The 18,384-nt window shown below is 47.8% G+C and overlaps 10 protein-coding genes across 10 annotated transcripts in view; 7 read left to right on the forward strand and 3 right to left on the reverse strand.

Moving 5' to 3' along the window:
* Positions 1–3,836: 3,836 nt before the first annotated feature.
* Positions 3,837–4,472, reverse strand: LOC118427226 (histone H2B-like). The gene has a single exon (XM_035836872.1). The coding sequence runs from the start codon at positions 4,367–4,369 to the stop codon at positions 4,007–4,009; it is 363 nt and encodes a 120-aa protein (XP_035692765.1). The 5' UTR covers positions 4,370–4,472; the 3' UTR covers positions 3,837–4,006.
* A 137-nt stretch (positions 4,473–4,609) lies between these two features.
* On the forward strand, positions 4,610–5,056 carry LOC118427224 (late histone H2A.L3). The gene has a single exon (XM_035836870.1). The coding sequence runs from the start codon at positions 4,634–4,636 to the stop codon at positions 5,006–5,008; it is 375 nt and encodes a 124-aa protein (XP_035692763.1). The 5' UTR covers positions 4,610–4,633; the 3' UTR covers positions 5,009–5,056.
* A 3,483-nt stretch (positions 5,057–8,539) lies between these two features.
* Positions 8,540–9,070, reverse strand: LOC118427225 (late histone H2A.L3). The gene has a single exon (XM_035836871.1). The coding sequence runs from the start codon at positions 8,916–8,918 to the stop codon at positions 8,544–8,546; it is 375 nt and encodes a 124-aa protein (XP_035692764.1). The 5' UTR covers positions 8,919–9,070; the 3' UTR covers positions 8,540–8,543.
* Positions 9,071–9,150: 80 nt separating this feature from the next.
* On the forward strand, positions 9,151–9,936 carry LOC118427227 (histone H2B-like). The gene has a single exon (XM_035836873.1). It carries the CDS (start codon positions 9,187–9,189, stop codon positions 9,547–9,549), a length of 363 nt encoding a protein of 120 aa, XP_035692766.1. The 5' UTR covers positions 9,151–9,186; the 3' UTR covers positions 9,550–9,936.
* Positions 9,937–10,286: 350 nt separating this feature from the next.
* LOC118427228 (histone H4) lies at positions 10,287–11,464 on the forward strand. The gene has a single exon (XM_035836874.1). It carries the CDS (start codon positions 10,544–10,546, stop codon positions 10,853–10,855), a length of 312 nt encoding a protein of 103 aa, XP_035692767.1. The 5' UTR covers positions 10,287–10,543; the 3' UTR covers positions 10,856–11,464.
* Positions 11,465–11,547: 83 nt separating this feature from the next.
* On the forward strand, positions 11,548–12,367 carry LOC118427222 (histone H1-like). The gene has a single exon (XM_035836867.1). It carries the CDS (start codon positions 11,740–11,742, stop codon positions 12,313–12,315), a length of 576 nt encoding a protein of 191 aa, XP_035692760.1. The 5' UTR covers positions 11,548–11,739; the 3' UTR covers positions 12,316–12,367.
* Positions 12,368–13,717: 1,350 nt separating this feature from the next.
* Positions 13,718–14,109, forward strand: LOC118427229 (histone H4). Its single transcript, XM_035836875.1, has one exon. It carries the CDS (start codon positions 13,740–13,742, stop codon positions 14,049–14,051), a length of 312 nt encoding a protein of 103 aa, XP_035692768.1. The 5' UTR covers positions 13,718–13,739; the 3' UTR covers positions 14,052–14,109.
* A 384-nt stretch (positions 14,110–14,493) lies between these two features.
* LOC118427221 (histone H1-like) lies at positions 14,494–15,683 on the forward strand. The gene has a single exon (XM_035836866.1). It carries the CDS (start codon positions 14,897–14,899, stop codon positions 15,515–15,517), a length of 621 nt encoding a protein of 206 aa, XP_035692759.1. The 5' UTR covers positions 14,494–14,896; the 3' UTR covers positions 15,518–15,683.
* Positions 15,684–17,232: 1,549 nt separating this feature from the next.
* On the reverse strand, positions 17,233–17,776 carry LOC118427223 (late histone H2A.L3). Its single transcript, XM_035836868.1, has one exon. The coding sequence runs from the start codon at positions 17,746–17,748 to the stop codon at positions 17,374–17,376; it is 375 nt and encodes a 124-aa protein (XP_035692761.1). The 5' UTR covers positions 17,749–17,776; the 3' UTR covers positions 17,233–17,373.
* Positions 17,777–17,993: 217 nt separating this feature from the next.
* The window catches only part of LOC118427045 (histone H2B-like), a 27,048-nt gene continuing 26,657 nt past the window's right edge, over positions 17,994–18,384 (forward strand). Inside the window, exon 1 of the mRNA XM_035836683.1 lies at positions 17,994–18,339. Within this exon, the coding sequence (XP_035692576.1) occupies positions 18,019–18,339 (321 nt within the window). The 5' untranslated portion in view covers positions 17,994–18,018. The remainder of the gene's footprint in view (positions 18,340–18,384) is intronic.

The following is an 18,384-nucleotide window of genomic DNA, read 5'->3' on the forward strand; positions in this document are numbered from 1 at the left end:
CATGTAGTAAGAATCAACCCTTACATCCACATTTAAATTTTCAAAACAATTGAAATAATCACATCGGATCATAACATTCCATACATTAGTTTCTTCCTACGTTTATCCAAACCAACACTTATCAAATGTGGCGTTCTCCGCTCAAATATGCAATCACCTACAGTAAGCATCCAAACCATAGAAACAAACAGTAAATATCATAATACGTGACGTCAAACACTCAAACAAGTTAATCTCATGTAGTAAGCATAAACCCTTACCTGATCCCTATGGTCCACCTGTCCACAAATGATCACACCTTGCAATTGTATCATTTTATACTATCTTAAGCATGTCAAACACCTGTAATAATCATTAGCCCTTTCCCATAACAGTGAATGACTGAAGACTTCTTACTTCATGGAAATGGTGATAATGTATGATTGTAAGAGAGTAATAATAGTTGGTTTGACAAAACGCAGGAGGAATACACATTTTTCAGGGTTCATTATTGTCAAAAAGAGGGGAATGCTTTATACAAAATGTATCTATTATCTAAATAGGATATTTCAATCATTAACATATACAAAGTAGAATCTCCTACTGCGTTTGAGGTACAAAATTGAATAAATAGTTACAAAAACATTGTACAACAAAAACTCGGTTCGTATACACTTGTTTTAAGAAGAGGGAAGAGGCATGTAGCAATAGATATAGTGACAACATAGCCCCAGATGTTTTGTTTATCTGATTCACTTGTAACGTTAACACTACGTATACAAGTAGCCTTTAGTATTCCATGGAACACTATCATGTTACTGCATTTACCCCATGTGGGTAGGAACATGCAAATAAAGATCATTCATACAATTAAAGAAACGTTTTCCTTCCATGTTAACAAGGGGGCCAATGAATCATGAAAGATATCAACACTGATCGAAATCAAGGGAATTCGAATTTAAACTTAACGAGTTTCCGCCTGACCTCTGCCTTCGTGGGTATGTCTGATCTAGTTATTGACTCGGTGGCTCATGAAACACAAAGTTCAGTATGTGATATCCTTACCAAGGTAGGAAAATGTGTTATGGGGAATGATGATGAAGAGGGTTACCTGTGCTCAGATGCGTATGTGAACCGTCTGTGCGTCGATCGTCGAAATTAGCTACGTATACCATGGCCCAGCAGCATGGGGGACGATATGCCCCCTCCCCAACCTGGCCGGTGCTCAAACAGGTAAAAAAATCGGTCCCTCCCTACTCACCCTATCGCTGTTTACATCCACTCCCTGTTGGATAAGCCGTGTCACCTTCTGTATATCACCAGTTCTAGCTGCAACCAAGAGTTCCTGAGGAAAGTGGCATTTATCATCAGAACAGAGCAGCAATAAAGCAGTAACAGGTATCAAGAAAAACAATAGGATTAATTGTCCTGACTTGACCATAATTTGTACATTGATTCTAAGAATAATGGGTCACTGATATTTTCTTCTGTAGCCATTTGCTGAATGTAATGATAACAAATACTGCATTTTTGCTTTCAAATTAATCAAAATTGCCAAAAAAGTAATGCAGAGGACATCCAATTAAAGCAGTAATGCTGTGTTGTTTTTTTGTGCCATCAAAGATACACTGTAAAGTTGAAAATTTTTGATTCACATGTAATAAAGTTAGTACATCACATTATTTACATGTCATATTATGACAAAACAAAACAAAAAAACTTTGCAATCAATAATACTATATACTATTAGTTAAACAAAGTATATAGGTAAAGATCGTGGGATCAGAAGTTGTAACTAGCCTCAGTACAGAATTTGTTGTAAAAGATTGGAAGTGGGTTTATATATAGGTCTGGTGTCAACTGCTTGCTTGCTTGGTGGTTATGTTCGAAGAATGTAACCGAATATTTCCGTCAGCCTTTTTCACATCAGAGAAGAAACAACGGAATTTGACATTATTGAAAATATGGACTTTCTGATGTGTGACGCGACTCTCCAGGTGTTTCAACCCATTATCAAGCCAGTTATTCCAACGTCTTCGTCAATATTTGTCCGTCAAACAGTCCCACAGTCTTTTGAGAGTTATCAGGTGCCATATAATTACCTGGTAAACATTTAAACAAGCCTCTGCATCAGACGTTCAAAGTCCAGAGACGCTGGGTCACGTAGTCGGTGCATCTAAGGTATTTTTGTAAGACGAATGTTTTACAGATGTCTTCAAACTCCGGTTAAGCAGGGGCATAAAAGTCCACATCATTATCTCATTTCCGTCTTTGTAACGTGGCCTGTTATGCCGCCATTCACGCAGAATTTCTGCCTCTAAAGTGACCACAAACAAGCACAACTAAAGCGACCGGTGCGACCACAACTGACAAATAATTCGAAAAGGTTACACTGAATCGTACTACACAAATCAGGTAAAAAGGGCTTACCCATTCATTTTCAAGCTCCACCTTAGACATCTTGCTTGACTTGGTTGTTCTTTCAAAAAAAAAGTTGTGTCTTGCTTGTCGTGGGTAAATAGGATAGAATTACTTTTGGTAGGGACGTGGAATGGTCGGGTAACGTTCCGCCTAGATGTCCGCCATTTTGTTTGATTGGTCAATGACCTTCCGCTTGCGACGTAGTTTGGACTGTTCCATTCTCTTTCAGGGCGCGGTCATCACGTGTGCCATGTGATCGTCGTACGATTGACGTTGATGCCATAGGATTTTAGGCAAGCTGTGACAAAACCTGAACCACGGACAAGACAGCCTTTTATGTAGCGAGACAGGTGAACGACAAATGCATGGCTGACACCACCCCCGCCCTCCGTAAATGCCCTACGTAAAGCTGGGGGCACAACTCGCCGTACTTGCAAGTGCGTGTTGCCTACGTGCCAAAACGTGGACAATCTTCTTGGATCCGTAAGTGGTAAGTACCGCCTCCGTATAATCACGTAGGGAATCCAACGGATTTTGGAGCACGCCGTATAATTTTACATGCAGGCAAAACTCTGTGTGCCATCGGGACACCTTGCGCAACCGTGCGAGTGACGTGCGTTGACGTCCTCCCATCCTGCTCTTGTTCAGGCGAGTTCCGTACACAACCCGACATGTCTGAGTTCCAGCTCGAGCTGGTGTAAAACGTTTTGCTGCGGCATGGTGGCATCTCTGCCGAACTGTTCTGTAGTTTTGATCCTGACCAGTTCTTGCCAGACAGACCGGCCGATGTCGCTGCCTCCTCCCCCATTTCATTCGCCCTGCTGGAGCAACCGTTCTGACGAGCTGTCCTGTTCCCAGTTTGACCCGTTCCTGGTAGACCACATCATGCATTATCTTCCTGCATTTTTAGTTTGTTTCTCGTTTATGGAAGTATTGATCGTTTTGATCAATTTAACTCGCATGTTTTTATGTAGCATCTCTACTAGTTTTTCTTTACTATCTTGGAGCCTGTTCCCTAGCTTGATGTAACCAAGGAGGTTATATTTTTCATGTCTTTGAAAGTTTGATGTAACGCTGTTTGTATGTATTTTCTTGTTACAAGAAACTCTTTATTATTGTCTTGTTCGTTTTCTGACTTTCTTTCATGATCGTAAGAATTTCCTTTGCTTATGTTATGAATAAAGATGTTCAGTAACATACTAGTAGGTTGATTTGCTGTTTCCCTTTTTGTTAATTCTTTAATTGCTTTTATTTGCATGAGAAAGGTGGGCGTCTCCAACTTAGTCAATTTATTCGTTGGTTGGTACACCCCTACCCCAAGGGAGACCATTCAGTTGAATGGTGGGCGTCTCCAACTTAGTCAATTGTGTTCGAAGTTTATTGCGTCATAATGATTCCTTTCTGTTGATGTATACATGAGTGGTTGGTGTGACTTCTTTTCTGTGTGTTATTTTACCGGACATTGTGCAATACTAGTAGTACCTGCGATCACAGGTTAGTGATTTGTGTGCGTGTGTTGGGTCATGGAAAGCGTGACTGGTATAGCTCTTTTGTGAGGATGTGGGTGGCCTTGAAAAAGGCCGGGGTTATAGCTTGAGCCGTAGGTCTACTTGGAGCTGGTGTACTTGGTGACTGCCTTGGTGCCCTCGCTGACGGCGTGCTTGGCCAGCTCGCCCGGTAGCAGGAGTCGCACGGCGGTCTGGATCTCGCGGCTGCTGATGGTGGAGCGCTTGTTGTAGTGAGCCAGACGAGAAGCCTCGGCGGCGATGCGCTCGAAAATGTCGTTGACGAAGGAGTTCATGATGCCCATGGCCTTGCTAGAGACACCGGTGTCGGGGTGCACCTGCTTCAGCACCTTGTAGATGTAGACACCGAAGGTTTCCCTTCTCTTTCTCCTCCTTCCCCGCTTCTTGTCTCCGGCGGGCCTGGCTTTGCCAGCTTTCTTAGCAGCTTTTCCACTTGGCGGCATGACGACGTTCTTGGCGTATCAGACAGCGAAGAATAATTGCGCCAGTGTCTGCTTTGCCTTTATATCGGGAAAGAATGCAAATTATCGGATTGTCTAGTCCAAGGCGCGGACGTGGTAGAAAGGGGTAAAGCTCCCGCTATTGGTTCGCTGTCGGAAGCCGTGAATCCAGCAGCGGGGTATAAATTCTTTGGCAGAGCATTTTGTCTCTTCATTCATTCATTCTTTTGGCCGCTAGACGCTAACCGACCGACTTTATTCTACAACATGTCTGGACGTGGTAAAGGAGGCAAGGCACGCGCCAAGGCAAAGAGCCGTTCTTCCCGAGCGGGACTGCAGTTCCCGGTTGGCCGTGTCCATCGCTTCTTGCGCAAGGGAAACTATGCCCAGCGCGTGGGTGCCGGCGCCCCTGTGTACTTGGCGGCGGTGCTCGAGTACCTGACCGCCGAGATCCTCGAGCTGGCCGGTAACGCTGCCCGCGACAACAAGAAGACCAGGATCATCCCTCGTCACCTTCAACTTGCCGTCCGCAACGACGAGGAGTTGAACAAGCTATTGTCCGGCGTCACCATTGCACAGGGCGGCGTTCTCCCCAACATCCACGCCGTGCTTCTGCCCAAGAAGACCAGCAAGGCCCAGTAAGATCCAGACGGAGAGATTTAAACCCCGGCCCTTTTCAGGGCCACCCAAATCCTCTCAAAAGAACTGTATCATGATCACCAAAATAAGCTTTACATATGAGCCATTGTATAAGAAAACTAAATACAGAAAATACATGCGTGTTTGAAATTAATTAACCCCCCCCCCCCCCGTCAACACACACACTTTTTAAACAGAGTGACTTATTACCCGCCTCTCTCAGAATTGAGCTAAATTCAGAAACATAATTCTCAATTTCTGCCGCAGATGTTATGTTGTTAGAGTCCTTTAGAGCAACTAATCGTTTTACAATGTCGGGCTGACTGAGAGAAAGAAGAAATGTCAGCAGAATTCTCGTTCCAGTGAAAATGTTTAGGAAGAGGCCTGGTGTGTGAGCTTTTATATTTTTCCTGAAAAGTATGTATTGGTGGTTTTGAGCGAATTAATGTAGATATCATACAATGATCAGAGAATACTGTTAAAGGATTGACACGGAATGATAAAATTTGCTGGAGAAAGGACTTACTACAAATCATTAAATCAACTGTGCTGCTGCCATTTGGTTGGTGACACGTGAATTTTCCCTGTAGGTCACCGACAACTCTACCATTTAATATTCTAAGATTTGCTTGAATACACAAGTCTGTGATTAGTCTACCGAATTTGTTGGGAGAAACTTTGTCCATGTGTTGTCTGTCAGTGAAGTATGGGGAGCTGTCGGAATCGTCGTCAATATGAGAATCGGTTGTGTAATCAGGTAGATTTCCGAGACGGGCATTAAAATCACCACCTAATAAAACGTACCCGACGGAGCTGAATTTAGAGATTTCATCTTCTAAAGTGTCTATAATATGTTTTTCTGAATGTTTGTGAGCAGTGGATGCTCCGGGGCTAAAATACAATGTAAGACCCCCCCCCCCCCGCCCCCTCACACACACGCACACACTTGCCCCCAAGAGTATATAGAAAGCGATGAATGAATGAATGAAGACCTTTAATGTAGATACATAAAACGACAATTGACACATTAGATAAGTGAAATATATTCAATATCTACCAACAAAACAACTAACGAAAGAACACACGCTATCATGCTCAGAGTATCGTTACAGAAGACGTCGCCGATATTGACGATATTAATGAATGAATGACCTTTATTGTACATTTGTGCTCAAACAAGCTAAGTACAGGTCGTAGCGCTAGTGATAAGGTACAATTTTGACAAAAAATGTATCTTAATTTATCAACCCAAAACTTGATTGTGCAGAAATGTATCTCGTTTAAACTACTACACGTGCACATCACTTGAAATGTCTTCTTGTAGCCAATAGCCATTCTTTAGTATTCAAGGTAGCAGAACACAGTTTTCGGCCTATGAGGATTTCTATAGTTAAGGGCCTCAAGGTGACTAGCTTCGACGCAATGAAAAATATAGTAGGGTGCACTTTTGGAATACCAAAATCGGATATGTTTGAGTTGAAGGTACAAGCCACAATATATTAAAAAACAAAAAAATACTGTCGGCGTATCGTCTTCTCACGCCCTCTTTGAAATGCCCCTCTGCGGAGGTCACAGAACTGCAGCCGGCTCACGCTAGAATGGCAGTTGCGTAATGGAGCGCATTTATACACAAAATAGAAAACTTTCACAATCCAAACCATGCAGTCTCAGAGTCGACACCTTCCGTGACCACGTAGCAGAGGTTATATCTGGCTGCCCCTCAAATAAGGCTTTTTACCTCTCCTTCAACAAGTTTATCCGTACTATTTTATGTACCCGCGTCATACACCCCGGGGTTCGCCCACTAATACTGTGTTCTGCTACCTTGAACGAACTTGACCTTGGATTTTTTTTCGTTCAGACAACAAAACTAGTAAAGATGGAAACTTCTGCCAATTAACTTTCCCCACTTTCAAGCGGTTGCTGAGATTTCGGCAACTTTATACTTTGGCACCTGCCACTAGGTAGGCCCCGTACAGAGCTTATAGAACGGGCCATTTAGTGGTCTCATTATCTGATCAAATTCACTATTCTGGCTGCTCTTTTCATTAAAACGGAGACAATCTGTGTCTGTTGTTACGTTAGGAGTGATTTAGGGTCAGATTCAAGGTTAGTTGCCGCAGAAAAAGGGGGGGGGGTGCGGGTTTCGGGCCAAAGGCGCTTTCACACTAAATCCCATAGTTAAGCATAAAACGTGCCGAGCTTGCTGCAAAAATCGGATCCTGGAGCCACGAAAACCGACCAATGGCAAGGTCTGATTTTGGCAAAAGAACCAATCAGACGTCGCAGTAACGGCCAATTGAAATCTGCGGACATCTAATTAGCGGGTCTTATAAATTCACACTCCGCCGTGCGCCGACTACTTTCATTGTCTTGCACTTGAGCGTAGACGAAGTTCGACATGGCACGTACCAAGCAGACCGCCCGTAAATCCACCGGTGGCAAGGCCCCCAGGAAGCAGCTTGCCACCAAGGCTGCCCGCAAGAGCGCCCCGGCTACCGGTGGTGTCAAGAAGCCTCACCGCTACAGGCCCGGTACCGTGGCCCTGAGAGAGATTCGTCGCTACCAGAAGTCGACGGAGCTGCTCATCCGCAAGCTGCCCTTCCAGCGCCTGGTGCGAGAGATCGCACAGGACTTCAAGACCGACCTGCGCTTCCAGAGCTCGGCGGTCATGGCCCTGCAGGAAGCCAGCGAGGCCTACCTGGTCGGTCTCTTCGAGGACACCAACCTGTGCGCCATCCACGCCAAGCGTGTCACCATCATGCCCAAGGACATCCAGCTCGCACGGCGCATCCGAGGGGAACGCGCGTAAGGAGGATCAGAACAAGATCGACAACCCGGCCCTTTTCAGGGCCACCTACATATCCCAGAAAGATCTATATCGTTCACGTTTCTTGCAACTTTTGAATCCCTGGTACACAGTTTACACGTCCCCCCATCCCCCTCATACCAATCAGTCGACAGGGGATTAAATCAGCACTTGTGAACAAATAGACTCACAACACCACAACAACCAAGCCATCAAAGAAAACAAAAAATAAACTCGTTTTCCACGATTTAATGAATGAATGAATGAAGACCTTTATTGCACATTTTTGCCCCACTGGGCTAAGTACAGGCCATGCGTTCCTGACCGCGAAAATACAACGTACACTCTCGACGTGTTTTTTTTTTTTCTCGTGCTCTCCGACTACGCGTACATATAATGTAGAGGTATGTCAGGTAGCAGGAAATGGCACACTTGTAAGAAAGCTATATTGCGGTCATATCTGACGTGACCAGTCTTGCTCACAAACGTCATGCTCAAGGTTGTCTGTCAGGAATTATACAATAGATACAGATTTGTTTTTGTTTTGGTGTGTGTGTTGGCGGGGGGAGGGTATATAAATTTCATACACGCATGTATTTTCTTTCTTAGTTTTCTTATAGAATGGCTCATAATTATGTAAAGCTTATTTTGATGATCATGATACAGTTCTTTTGAGAGGATGTGGGTGGCCCTGAAAAGGGCCGGGGTTTAAATCTCTTCGTCTGGATCTTACTGGGCCTTGCTGGTCTTCTTGGGCAGAAGCACGGCGTGGATGTTGGGGAGAACGCCGCCCTGTGCAATGGTGACGCCGGACAATAGCTTGTTCAACTCCTCGTCGTTGCGGACGGCAAGTTGAAGGTGACGAGGGATGATCCTGGTCTTCTTGTTGTCGCGGGCAGCGTTACCGGCCAGCTCGAGGATCTCGGCGGTCAGGTACTCGAGCACCGCCGCCAAGTACACAGGGGCGCCGGCACCCACGCGCTGGGCATAGTTTCCCTTGCGCAAGAAGCGATGGACACGGCCAACCGGGAACTGCAGTCCCGCTCGGGAAGAACGGCTCTTTGCCTTGGCGCGTGCCTTGCCTCCTTTACCACGTCCAGACATGATGTAGAATAAAGTCGGTCGGTTAGCGTCAAACGGCCAAAAGAATGAATGAATGAAGAGACAAAATGCTCTGCCAAAGAATTTATACCCCGCTGCTGGATTCACGGCTTCCGACAGCGAACCAATAGCTGGAGATTACCCCGAGAGGTTCTACCACGTCCGCGCCTTGGACTAGACAATCCGATAATTTGCATTCTTTCCCGATATAAAGCCAAAGCAGACACCAGCGCAATTATTCTTCGCTGTCTGATACGCCAAGAACGTCGCCATGCCGCCAAGTGGAAAAGCTGCTAAGAAAGCTGGCAAAGCCAGGCCCGCCGGAGACAAGAAGCGCGGAAGGAGGAGAAAGAGAAGGGAAACCTTCGGTGTCTACATCTACAAGGTGCTGAAGCAGGTGCACCCCGACACCGGTGTCTCTAGCAAGGCCATGGGCATCATGAACTCTTTCGTCAACGACATTTTCGAGCGCATCGCCGCCGAGGCTTCTCGTCTGGCTCACTACAACAAGCGCTCCACCATCAGCAGCCGCGAGATCCAGACCGCCGTGCGACTCCTGCTACCGGGCGAGCTGGCCAAGCACGCCGTCAGCGAGGGCACCAAGGCAGTCACCAAGTACACCAGCTCCAAGTAGACCTACGGCTCAAGCTATAACCCCGGCCTTTTTCAAGGCCACCCACATCCTCACAAAAGAGCTATACCAGTCACGCTTTCCATGACCCAACACACGCACACAAATCACTAACCTGTGATCGCAGGTACTACTAGTATTGCACAATGTCCGGTAAAATAACACACAGAAAAGACGTCACACCAACCACTCGTGTATACATCAACAGAAAGAAATCATTATGACGCAATAAACTTCGAACACAATTGCAATGACATATGTACGTCCTTTTTGACGTTCTTTAGAACAATGCCATCGAACGACGTTGTCTTTCTCTGCAACGTAAACACACAATGCCTCAGGTTTACATGTATTTGGACAAACTTTTGGGTGCAATTTGGGTACCTTTACTTCGTTTTGTCGATGAATGAATCGAAATCCACGATGGCGAACATACAAAGTATGATTTGGGTCACCAGGTTGCATTACACCAAAAGCGAACATAGAAGGCATGATTTGGGTCATCAGGCGAGAAGGCCATCTCACCATTTTCGCGGACTAATTTATAGTCTTCTGCCCAGCCGCAAAATTCAACACAACACAACAAACATCGCCATCCAAGTTAAAACAGACATAATCTTTAAACATTTACAACACTTGCGCACTCCCTCACATAAAAGCAACAAAAAACAACAAGAACTACTTCGTGCCCGAACTACAATTGTCCATCCAGATAGAACATCACGTTACACAGTTTTATGACAAGAAAATGCTCTGTTTTCCCTCGAATTATCATTATTCCTCGTTGTTTGTCTTGTCGGTGGGATACGCTCAGCATGGCATTGTCTTGCGCGCCTCGTGTGGGGTGGGGGATGGCGTGTTCCCATTGGCTAGTTGTGGCAGCGGTCAAGACTCCTCGTAGGTCCGCAGGGCGGATATTAAAGCGGTGACGACAGGAGACATTGCATTTATCCATTCTTTCTACTCTGAGTCGAGAAGACTACATACAGTATCTATCATGTCTGGACGCGGCAAAGGAGGCAAGGGTCTCGGAAAGGGAGGCGCCAAGCGTCACCGTAAGGTTCTTCGCGACAACATCCAGGGCATCACCAAGCCCGCCATCCGTCGTCTGGCTCGCCGTGGCGGTGTCAAGCGCATCTCCGGCCTCATCTACGAGGAGACCCGAGGCGTTCTCAAGGTCTTCCTGGAAAACGTCATACGTGACGCCGTGACGTACACCGAACACGCCAAACGCAAGACGGTCACCGCCATGGACGTTGTCTACGCTCTCAAACGCCAGGGCCGCACCCTGTACGGCTTCGGCGGCTAAAGGACCCGACGGACTCATCATCGCAAGCAAACCCCGGCCCTTTTCAGGGCCACCCAAATATCCAAAAAAGAGCTGTATCTTCTCACAATACGATCGCACACATGAACACGCCTGACGTTATCAATACACAAATGATAGTAAAGAATGATTGATTGAATGAATGAGTACCTTTATTGCTGAGCTTAAGAACAGAACAGATCTCAACACATTGTATATGAAAGTATCACGGGTCTAGTCTGACATAGTATCGAATAAAGACAAAGTCAAACCCAAGCCGGCCATGTAAGCACTCAGCAACAACCGTGACCCCCTTCTCCGTACTGATATTTTTGTGCATTGTTAGTTCCCGAGCAATGCGTATGAAGCGTGATACGTTTTCCTTGGCTGACGTTGTTTCCGCGGCTGGTTGTCGGACTACTTTGGGTGTGTGGAAGGAGGCGTTTGAGTGAGACACAAGCGCACATGTGTGTTCTCTATGAAAGTCGAGTTTGCGTGTTATGCATTCATACAGTCACCCATTCCTTTGCAAAGTGGATGAGCCGTTGAACGTAGTCGAACGTCCGCGCTCACTTTCTCCGAAGCGTGCTTACCGAAAAGATGTCAAATATCTCAAGATCTAAGGACTACTGACCAGCCGCTACCATGAAATTAGTAAGTCGGACGTGTGCTCCTGTACGGAAACCGGTCCAATGTTATGTTTGATGGCCGGGAAGTTAGAAATTTCACCGTAAAGTTAGAAAAGAAACACAAATTTCGCCGGTACGGACAATAGGACACAGACAAGCTGTCGTGTTTCCGATCACGTCCGCACCATGACTACTTGACGCCAGCCTGACAAGATGTCGGGTTCATTTGCACGTCTATCGTAGACTTGTCACGCCAGCATGTCCGCCGCAGCATCGTCCCCCAAGAAGGCCAGCAAGCCCAAGAAGGCCCCTGCAGCTCACCCGCCCACCACCGCCATGATCACGGCGGCTTTGGAATCACTCAAGGACCGCACGGGTTCTTCGTTGCCGGCCATCAAGAAGTACATCGCCGCCAACTACAAGTTCGACGTGGAGAAGAAGTCCCACTTCATCAAGCGCGCCCTGAAAGTCTTGGTGGAGAAGGGTACCCTGCTCCAGGTGAAAGGAACCGGGGCGTCGGGATCCTTCAAAATCAACGTGGCAGCCAAGAAGGCCGCCGAGAAGGCCGCCAAGAAGACTACCAAGAAGCCGGTCAAGAAACCCGTGGCCAAGAAGGCCGCCAAACCCAAGACCACCAAGCCTAAAAAGCCCAAGGCTAAGAAGGCCACCACCCCCAAGAAGTCTGCCAAGAAGCCAGCGGCCAAGAAGTCTGCCAAGAAGACTCCGACAAAGAAACCCGCTGCCAAGAGAGCTGCCACTAAAAAGACTCCGGTAAAGAAGGCCGCCAAGAAGACGGCGCCCGCCAAGAAGGCAGCAAAGCCCAAGAAGAAGTAAAGACCTGACCGTCACATTTTCTGCAAACCCCGGCCCTTTTCAGGGCCACCCACATCCTCACAAAAGAACTATGTCAGTCACGTCTCAAAGTTATACTTATTCCACACGAATACACACTATTCGTGTGGAATAAGAGAAGGGAAACCTTCGGTGTCTACATCTACAAGGTGCTGAAGCAGGTGCACCCCGACACCGGTGTCTCTAGCAAGGCCATGGGCATCATGAACTCCTTCGTCAACGACATTTTCGAGCGCATCGCCGCCGAGGCTTCTCGTCTGGCTCACTACAACAAGCGCTCCACCATCAGCAGCCGCGAGATCCAGACCGCCGTGCGACTCCTGCTACCTGGCGAGCTGGCCAAGCACGCCGTCAGCGAGGGCACCAAGGCAGTCACCAAGTACACCAGCTCCAAGTAGACCTACGGCTCAAGCTATAACCCCGGCCTTTTTCAAGGCCACCCACATACCCACAAAAGAGCTATACCAGTCACGCTTTCCATGACCCAACACACGCACACAAATCACTAACCTGTGATCATCGCGGCAGGTACTACTAGTACTGCACAATGTCCGGTAAAATAACACACAGAAAAGAAGTCACACCAACCACTCGTGTATACATCAACAGAAAGAAATCATTATGACGCAATAAACTTCGAACACAATTGCAATGACATATTTACGTCCCCACGTTCTTTAGAACAATGCGATCGAACGGCGTTGTCTTTCTCTGCAACGTAAACACACAATGCCTCGGGTTTACATGTATTTGGACAAAGTTTTGGGTGCAATTTGGGTAGCTTTACTTCGTTTTGTCGATGAAGGAATCGAAATCCCCGATGGCGAACATACAAAGTATGATTTGGCTCACCAGGTTGCATTACACCAAAAGCGAACATAGAAGGCATGATTTGGGTCATCAGGCGAGAAGGCCATCTTACCATTTTCGCGGACTAATTTATAGTCTTCTGCCCAGCCGCAAAATTCAACACAACACAACAAACATCGCCATCCAAATAAAACGGACATATTCTTCGTACATTGTAAACACTTGCGCACTCCCTCACCTACAACCAACAATCTAGCACACCCCAAAACAACACGAACTACTTCGTGCCCGAACTACGTTTGTCCATCCAGATAGAACATTACGTTACACAGTTTTATTACAAGAAAATGCTCTGTTTTCCCTCGAATTATCATTATTCCTCGTTGTTTGTCTTGTCGGTGGGATACGCTCAGCATGGCATTGTCTTGCGCGCCTCGCGTGGGGTGGGGGATGGCGTGTTCCCATTGGCTAGTTGTGGCAGCGGTCAAGACTCCTCGTAGGTCCGCAGGGCGGATATTAAAGCGGTGACGACAGGAGACATTGCATTTATCCATTCTTTCTACTCTGAGTCGAGAAGACTACATACAGTATCTGTCATGTCTGGACGCGGCAAAGGAGGCAAGGGTCTCGGAAAGGGAGGCGCCAAGCGGCACCGTAAGGTTCTTCGCGACAACATCCAGGGCATCACCAAGCCCGCCATCCGTCGTCTGGCTCGCCGTGGCGGTGTCAAGCGCATCTCCGGCCTCATCTACGAGGAGACCCGAGGCGTTCTCAAGGTCTTCCTGGAAAACGTCATTCGTGACGCTGTGACGTACACCGAACACGCCAAACGCAAGACGGTCACTGCCATGGACGTTGTCTACGCTCTCAAACGCCAGGGCCGCACCCTGTACGGCTTCGGCGGCTAAAGGACCTGACGGACTCATCATCGCAAGCAAACCCCGGCCCTTTTCAGGGCCACCCAAATATCCAAGAAAGAGCTGTATCTTCTCACAATACGATCGCACACATGAACACGCCTGACGTTATCAATACACAAATGATAGTAAAGAATGATTGAATGAATCAATACCTTTATTGCTGAGCTTAAGAACAGAACAGATCTCAACACATTGTATATGAATGTATCACGGGTCTAGTCTGACATAGTATCGAATAAAGACAAAGTTAAACCCAAGCCGGCCATGTAAGCACTCAGCAACAACCGTGACCCCCTTCTCTATACTGATATATTTTTTGTGAATTGTTAGTTCCTGAGAAATGCGTATGAAGTGCGATACGCTTTCCTTGGCTGACGTTGTTTCCGCAGCTGGTTGTCGGCCTACTTTGGGTGTATGGAAGCAGAAGGAGGCGTTTGAGTGAGACATAAGCGTACATGTGCTTTCTCTATGAAAGTCGAGTTTGCGTGTTATGAATTCATACAGTCACCCATTCCTTTGCAAACTGGATGAGCCGTTGAACGTAGTCGAACGCCCCGCTCACTTTTTCCGAAGCGTGCTTACCGAAAAAAATGTCAAATATCTCAAGATCTAGGGACTACTGACCAGCCGCTACCATGAAATTAGTAAGTCGGACATGTGCTCCTGTACGGAAACCGGTCCAACGTTATGTTTGATGGCCGGGAAAGGAGACATTTCACCGTAAAGTTAGAAAAGAAACACAAATTTCGCCGGTACGGACAATAGCACACAGACAAGCTGTCGTGTTTCCGATCACGTCCGCACCATGACTACTTGTACGCCAGCATGACAAGATGTCGGGTTCATTTGCACGTCTATCGCAGATTTGTCACGCCAGCATGTCCGCCGCACCATCGTCCCCCAAGAAGGCCAGCAAGCCCAAGAAGGCCCCTGCGGCTCACCCGCCCACCACCGCCATGATCACGGCGGCTGTGGAATCACTCAAGGACCGCACGGGTTCTTCGGTGCCGGCCATCAAGAAGTACATCGCCGCCAACTACAAGTTCGACGTGGAGAAGAAGTCTCACTTCATCAAGCGGGCCCTGAAAGCCTTGGTGGAGAAGGGTACCCTGCTCCAGGTGAAGGGAACCGGGGCATCGGGATCCTTCAAAATCAACGTGGCAGCCAAGAAGGCGGCCGAGAAGGCCGCCAAGAAGACTACCAAGAAGCCTGTCAAGAAACCCGTGGCCAAGAAGGCCGCCAAACCCAAGACCACCAAGCCTAAAAAGCCCAAGGCTAAGAAGGCTTCCACCCCCAAGAAGTCTACCAAGAAGCCAGCGGCCAAGAAGTCTACCAAGAAGACTCCGACAAAGAAACCTGCTGCCAAGAAAGCTGCCACCAAAAAGACTCCGGTAAAGAAGGCCGCCAAGAAGACGGCGCCCGCCAAGAAGGCGACCAAGCCCAAGAAGAAGTAGAGACCTGACCGTCACATTGAGTCTGCAAACCCCGGCCCTTTTCAGGGCCACCCACATCCTCACAAAAGAACTATGTCAATCACGTCTCAAAGTTATACATTTTCCACACGAATACACACTATCCGGCCAAATAATTGATGATAAACGAAATAAGATACAATGTAAGACGCCCCCCCCCCCCACACACACACACACAAACACAAGCACACACTCGCCCCCAAGAGTATATAGAAAGCGATGAATGAATGAATGAATGAAGACCTTTATTGTAGATACATAAAACGACAATTGACACATTAGATAAGTGAAATATATTCAATATCTACCAACAAAACAACTAACGAAAGAACACACGCTATCAGAGTATCGTTACAGAAGACGTCGCCGATATTGACGATATTAATTTATCAACCCAAAACTTGATTGTGCAGAAATGTGTCTCGTTTAAACTACTACACGTGCACATCACTTGAAATGTCTTCTTGTAGCCAATAGCCATTCTTTAGTATTCAAGTTCAGTGCCCTTGCCACATTCTTCTGTGGGAGCCCAAAACGTGCCGAGCTTGCTGCAAAAATCGGATCCTGGAGCCACGAAAACCGACCAATGGCAAGGTCTGATTTTGGCAAAAGAACCAATCAGACGTCGCAGTAACGGCCAATTGAAATCTGCGGACATCTAATTAGCGGGTCTTATAAATTCACACTCCGCCGTGCGCCGACTACTTTCATTGTCTTGCACTTGAGCGTAGACGAAGTTCGACATGGCACGTACCAAGCAGACCGCCCGTAAATCCACCGGTGGCAAGGCCCCCAGGAAGCAGCTTGCCACCAAGGCTGCCCGCAAGAGCGCCCCGGCTACCGGTGGTGTCAAGAAGCCTCACCGCTACAGGCCCGGTACCGTGGCCCTGAGAGAGATTCGTCGCTACCAGAAGTCGACGGAGCTGCTCATCCGCAAGCTGCCCTTCCAGCGCCTGGTGCGAGAGATCGCACAGGACTTCAAGACCGACCTGCGCTTCCAGAGCTCGGCGGTCATGGCCTTGCAGGAAGCCAGCGAGGCCTACCTGGTCGGTCTCTTCGAGGACACCAACCTGTGCGCCATCCACGCCAAGCGTGTCACCATCATGCCCAAGGACATCCAGCTCGCACGGCGCATCCGAGGGGAACGCGCGTAAGGAGGATCAGAACAAGATCGACAACCCCGGCCCTTTTCAGGGCCACCTACATATCCCAGAAAGATCTATATCGTTCACGGTTCTTGCAACATTTGAATCAGAATCCCTGGTACACAGTTTACACGTTCCCCCATCCCCCTCGTACTTGTTACACACAAACCAATCAGTCGACAGGGGATTAAATCAGCACTTGTGAACTAATAGACTCACAACACCACAACAACCAAGCCATCAAAGAAAACAAAAAATAAACTTCGTTTTCCACGATTTAATCATGCGTTTCTGACCTCGAAAATACAACGTACACTCTCCACGTGTTTTTTTTTTTCTTCGTGCTCTCCGACTACGCGTACATATAATGTAGGGGTATGTCAGGTAGCAGGAAATGGCACACTTGTAAGAAAGGTATATTGCGGTCATTTCTGACGTGACCAGTCTTGCTCACAAACGTCATGCTCAAGGTTGTCTGTCAGGAATTATACAATAGATACAGATTTGTTTTGGTGTGTGTGTTGGCGGGGGGGGGGGCCATATTGATTTCAAACACGCATGTATTTTCTGTATTTAGTTTTCTTATAGAATGGCTCATATGTAAAGCTTATTTTGGTGATCATGATACAGTTCTTTTGAGAGGATGTGGGTGGCCCTGAAAAGGGCCGGGGTTTAAATCTCTCCGTCTGGATCTTACTGGGCCTTGCTGGTCTTCTTGGGCAGAAGCACGGCGTGGATGTTGGGGAGAACGCCGCCCTGTGCAATGGTGACGCCGGACAATAGCTTGTTCAACTCCTCGTCGTTGCGGACGGCAAGTTGAAGGTGACGAGGGATGATCCTGGTCTTCTTGTTGTCGCGGGCAGCGTTACCGGCCAGCTCGAGGATCTCGGCGGTCAGGTACTCGAGCACCGCCGCCAAGTACACAGGGGCGCCGGCACCCACGCGCTGGGCATAGTTTCCCTTGCGCAAGAAGCGATGGACACGGCCAACCGGGAACTGCAGTCCCGCTCGGGAAGAACGGCTCTTTGCCTTGGCGCGTGCCTTGCCTCCTTTACCACGTCCAGACATGTTGTAGAATAAAGTCGGTCGGTTAGCGTCAAACGGCCAAAAGAATGAATGAATGAAGAGACAAAATGCTCTGCCAAAGAATTTATACCCCGCTGCTGGATTCACGGCTTCCGACAGCGAACCAATAGCGGGAGCTTTACCCCTGAGAGGTTCTACCACGTCCGCGCCTTGGACTAGACAATCCGATAATTTGCATTCTTTCCCGATATAAAGGCAAAGCAGACACTGGTGCAATTATTCTTTGCTGTCTGATACGCCAAGAACGTCGTCATGCCGCCAAGTGGAAAAGCTGCTAAGAAAGCTGGCAAAGCCAGGCCCGCCGGAGACAAGAAGCGTGGAAGGAGGAGAAAGAGAAGGGAAACCTTCGGTGTCTACATCTACAAGGTGCTGAAGCAGGTGCACCCCGACACCGGTGTCTCTAGCAAGGCCATGGGCATCATGAACTCCTTCGTCAACGACATTTTCGAGCGCATCGCCGCCGAGGCTTCTCGTCTGGCTCACTACAACAAGCGCTCCACCATCAGCAGCCGCGAGATCCAGACCGCCGTGCGACTCCTGCTACCTGGCGAGCTGGCCAAGCACGCCGTCAGCGTGAGATCGCCCGGCGGTTTCATGACATCGCTACCACCTGAGATC

This window comes from Branchiostoma floridae, chromosome 12 (genome assembly GCF_000003815.2).
Source record: "Branchiostoma floridae strain S238N-H82 chromosome 12, Bfl_VNyyK, whole genome shotgun sequence".
Classification (NCBI taxonomy): domain Eukaryota; kingdom Metazoa; phylum Chordata; class Leptocardii; order Amphioxiformes; family Branchiostomatidae; genus Branchiostoma; species Branchiostoma floridae.

Coding starts and splice junctions, on each gene's coding strand:
- LOC118427228 (XM_035836874.1), top strand. CDS start 10,544: ATGTCTGGACGCGGCAAAGGAGGCAAGGGTCTCGGAAAGGGAGGCGCC.
- LOC118427224 (XM_035836870.1), top strand. CDS start 4,634: ATGTCTGGACGTGGTAAAGGAGGCAAGGCACGCGCCAAGGCAAAGAGC.
- LOC118427227 (XM_035836873.1), top strand. CDS start 9,187: ATGCCGCCAAGTGGAAAAGCTGCTAAGAAAGCTGGCAAAGCCAGGCCC.
- LOC118427223 (XM_035836868.1), bottom strand. CDS start 17,748: ATGTCTGGACGTGGTAAAGGAGGCAAGGCACGCGCCAAGGCAAAGAGC.
- LOC118427229 (XM_035836875.1), top strand. CDS start 13,740: ATGTCTGGACGCGGCAAAGGAGGCAAGGGTCTCGGAAAGGGAGGCGCC.
- LOC118427225 (XM_035836871.1), bottom strand. CDS start 8,918: ATGTCTGGACGTGGTAAAGGAGGCAAGGCACGCGCCAAGGCAAAGAGC.
- LOC118427221 (XM_035836866.1), top strand. CDS start 14,897: ATGTCGGGTTCATTTGCACGTCTATCGCAGATTTGTCACGCCAGCATG.
- LOC118427222 (XM_035836867.1), top strand. CDS start 11,740: ATGTCCGCCGCAGCATCGTCCCCCAAGAAGGCCAGCAAGCCCAAGAAG.
- LOC118427226 (XM_035836872.1), bottom strand. CDS start 4,369: ATGCCGCCAAGTGGAAAAGCTGCTAAGAAAGCTGGCAAAGCCAGGCCC.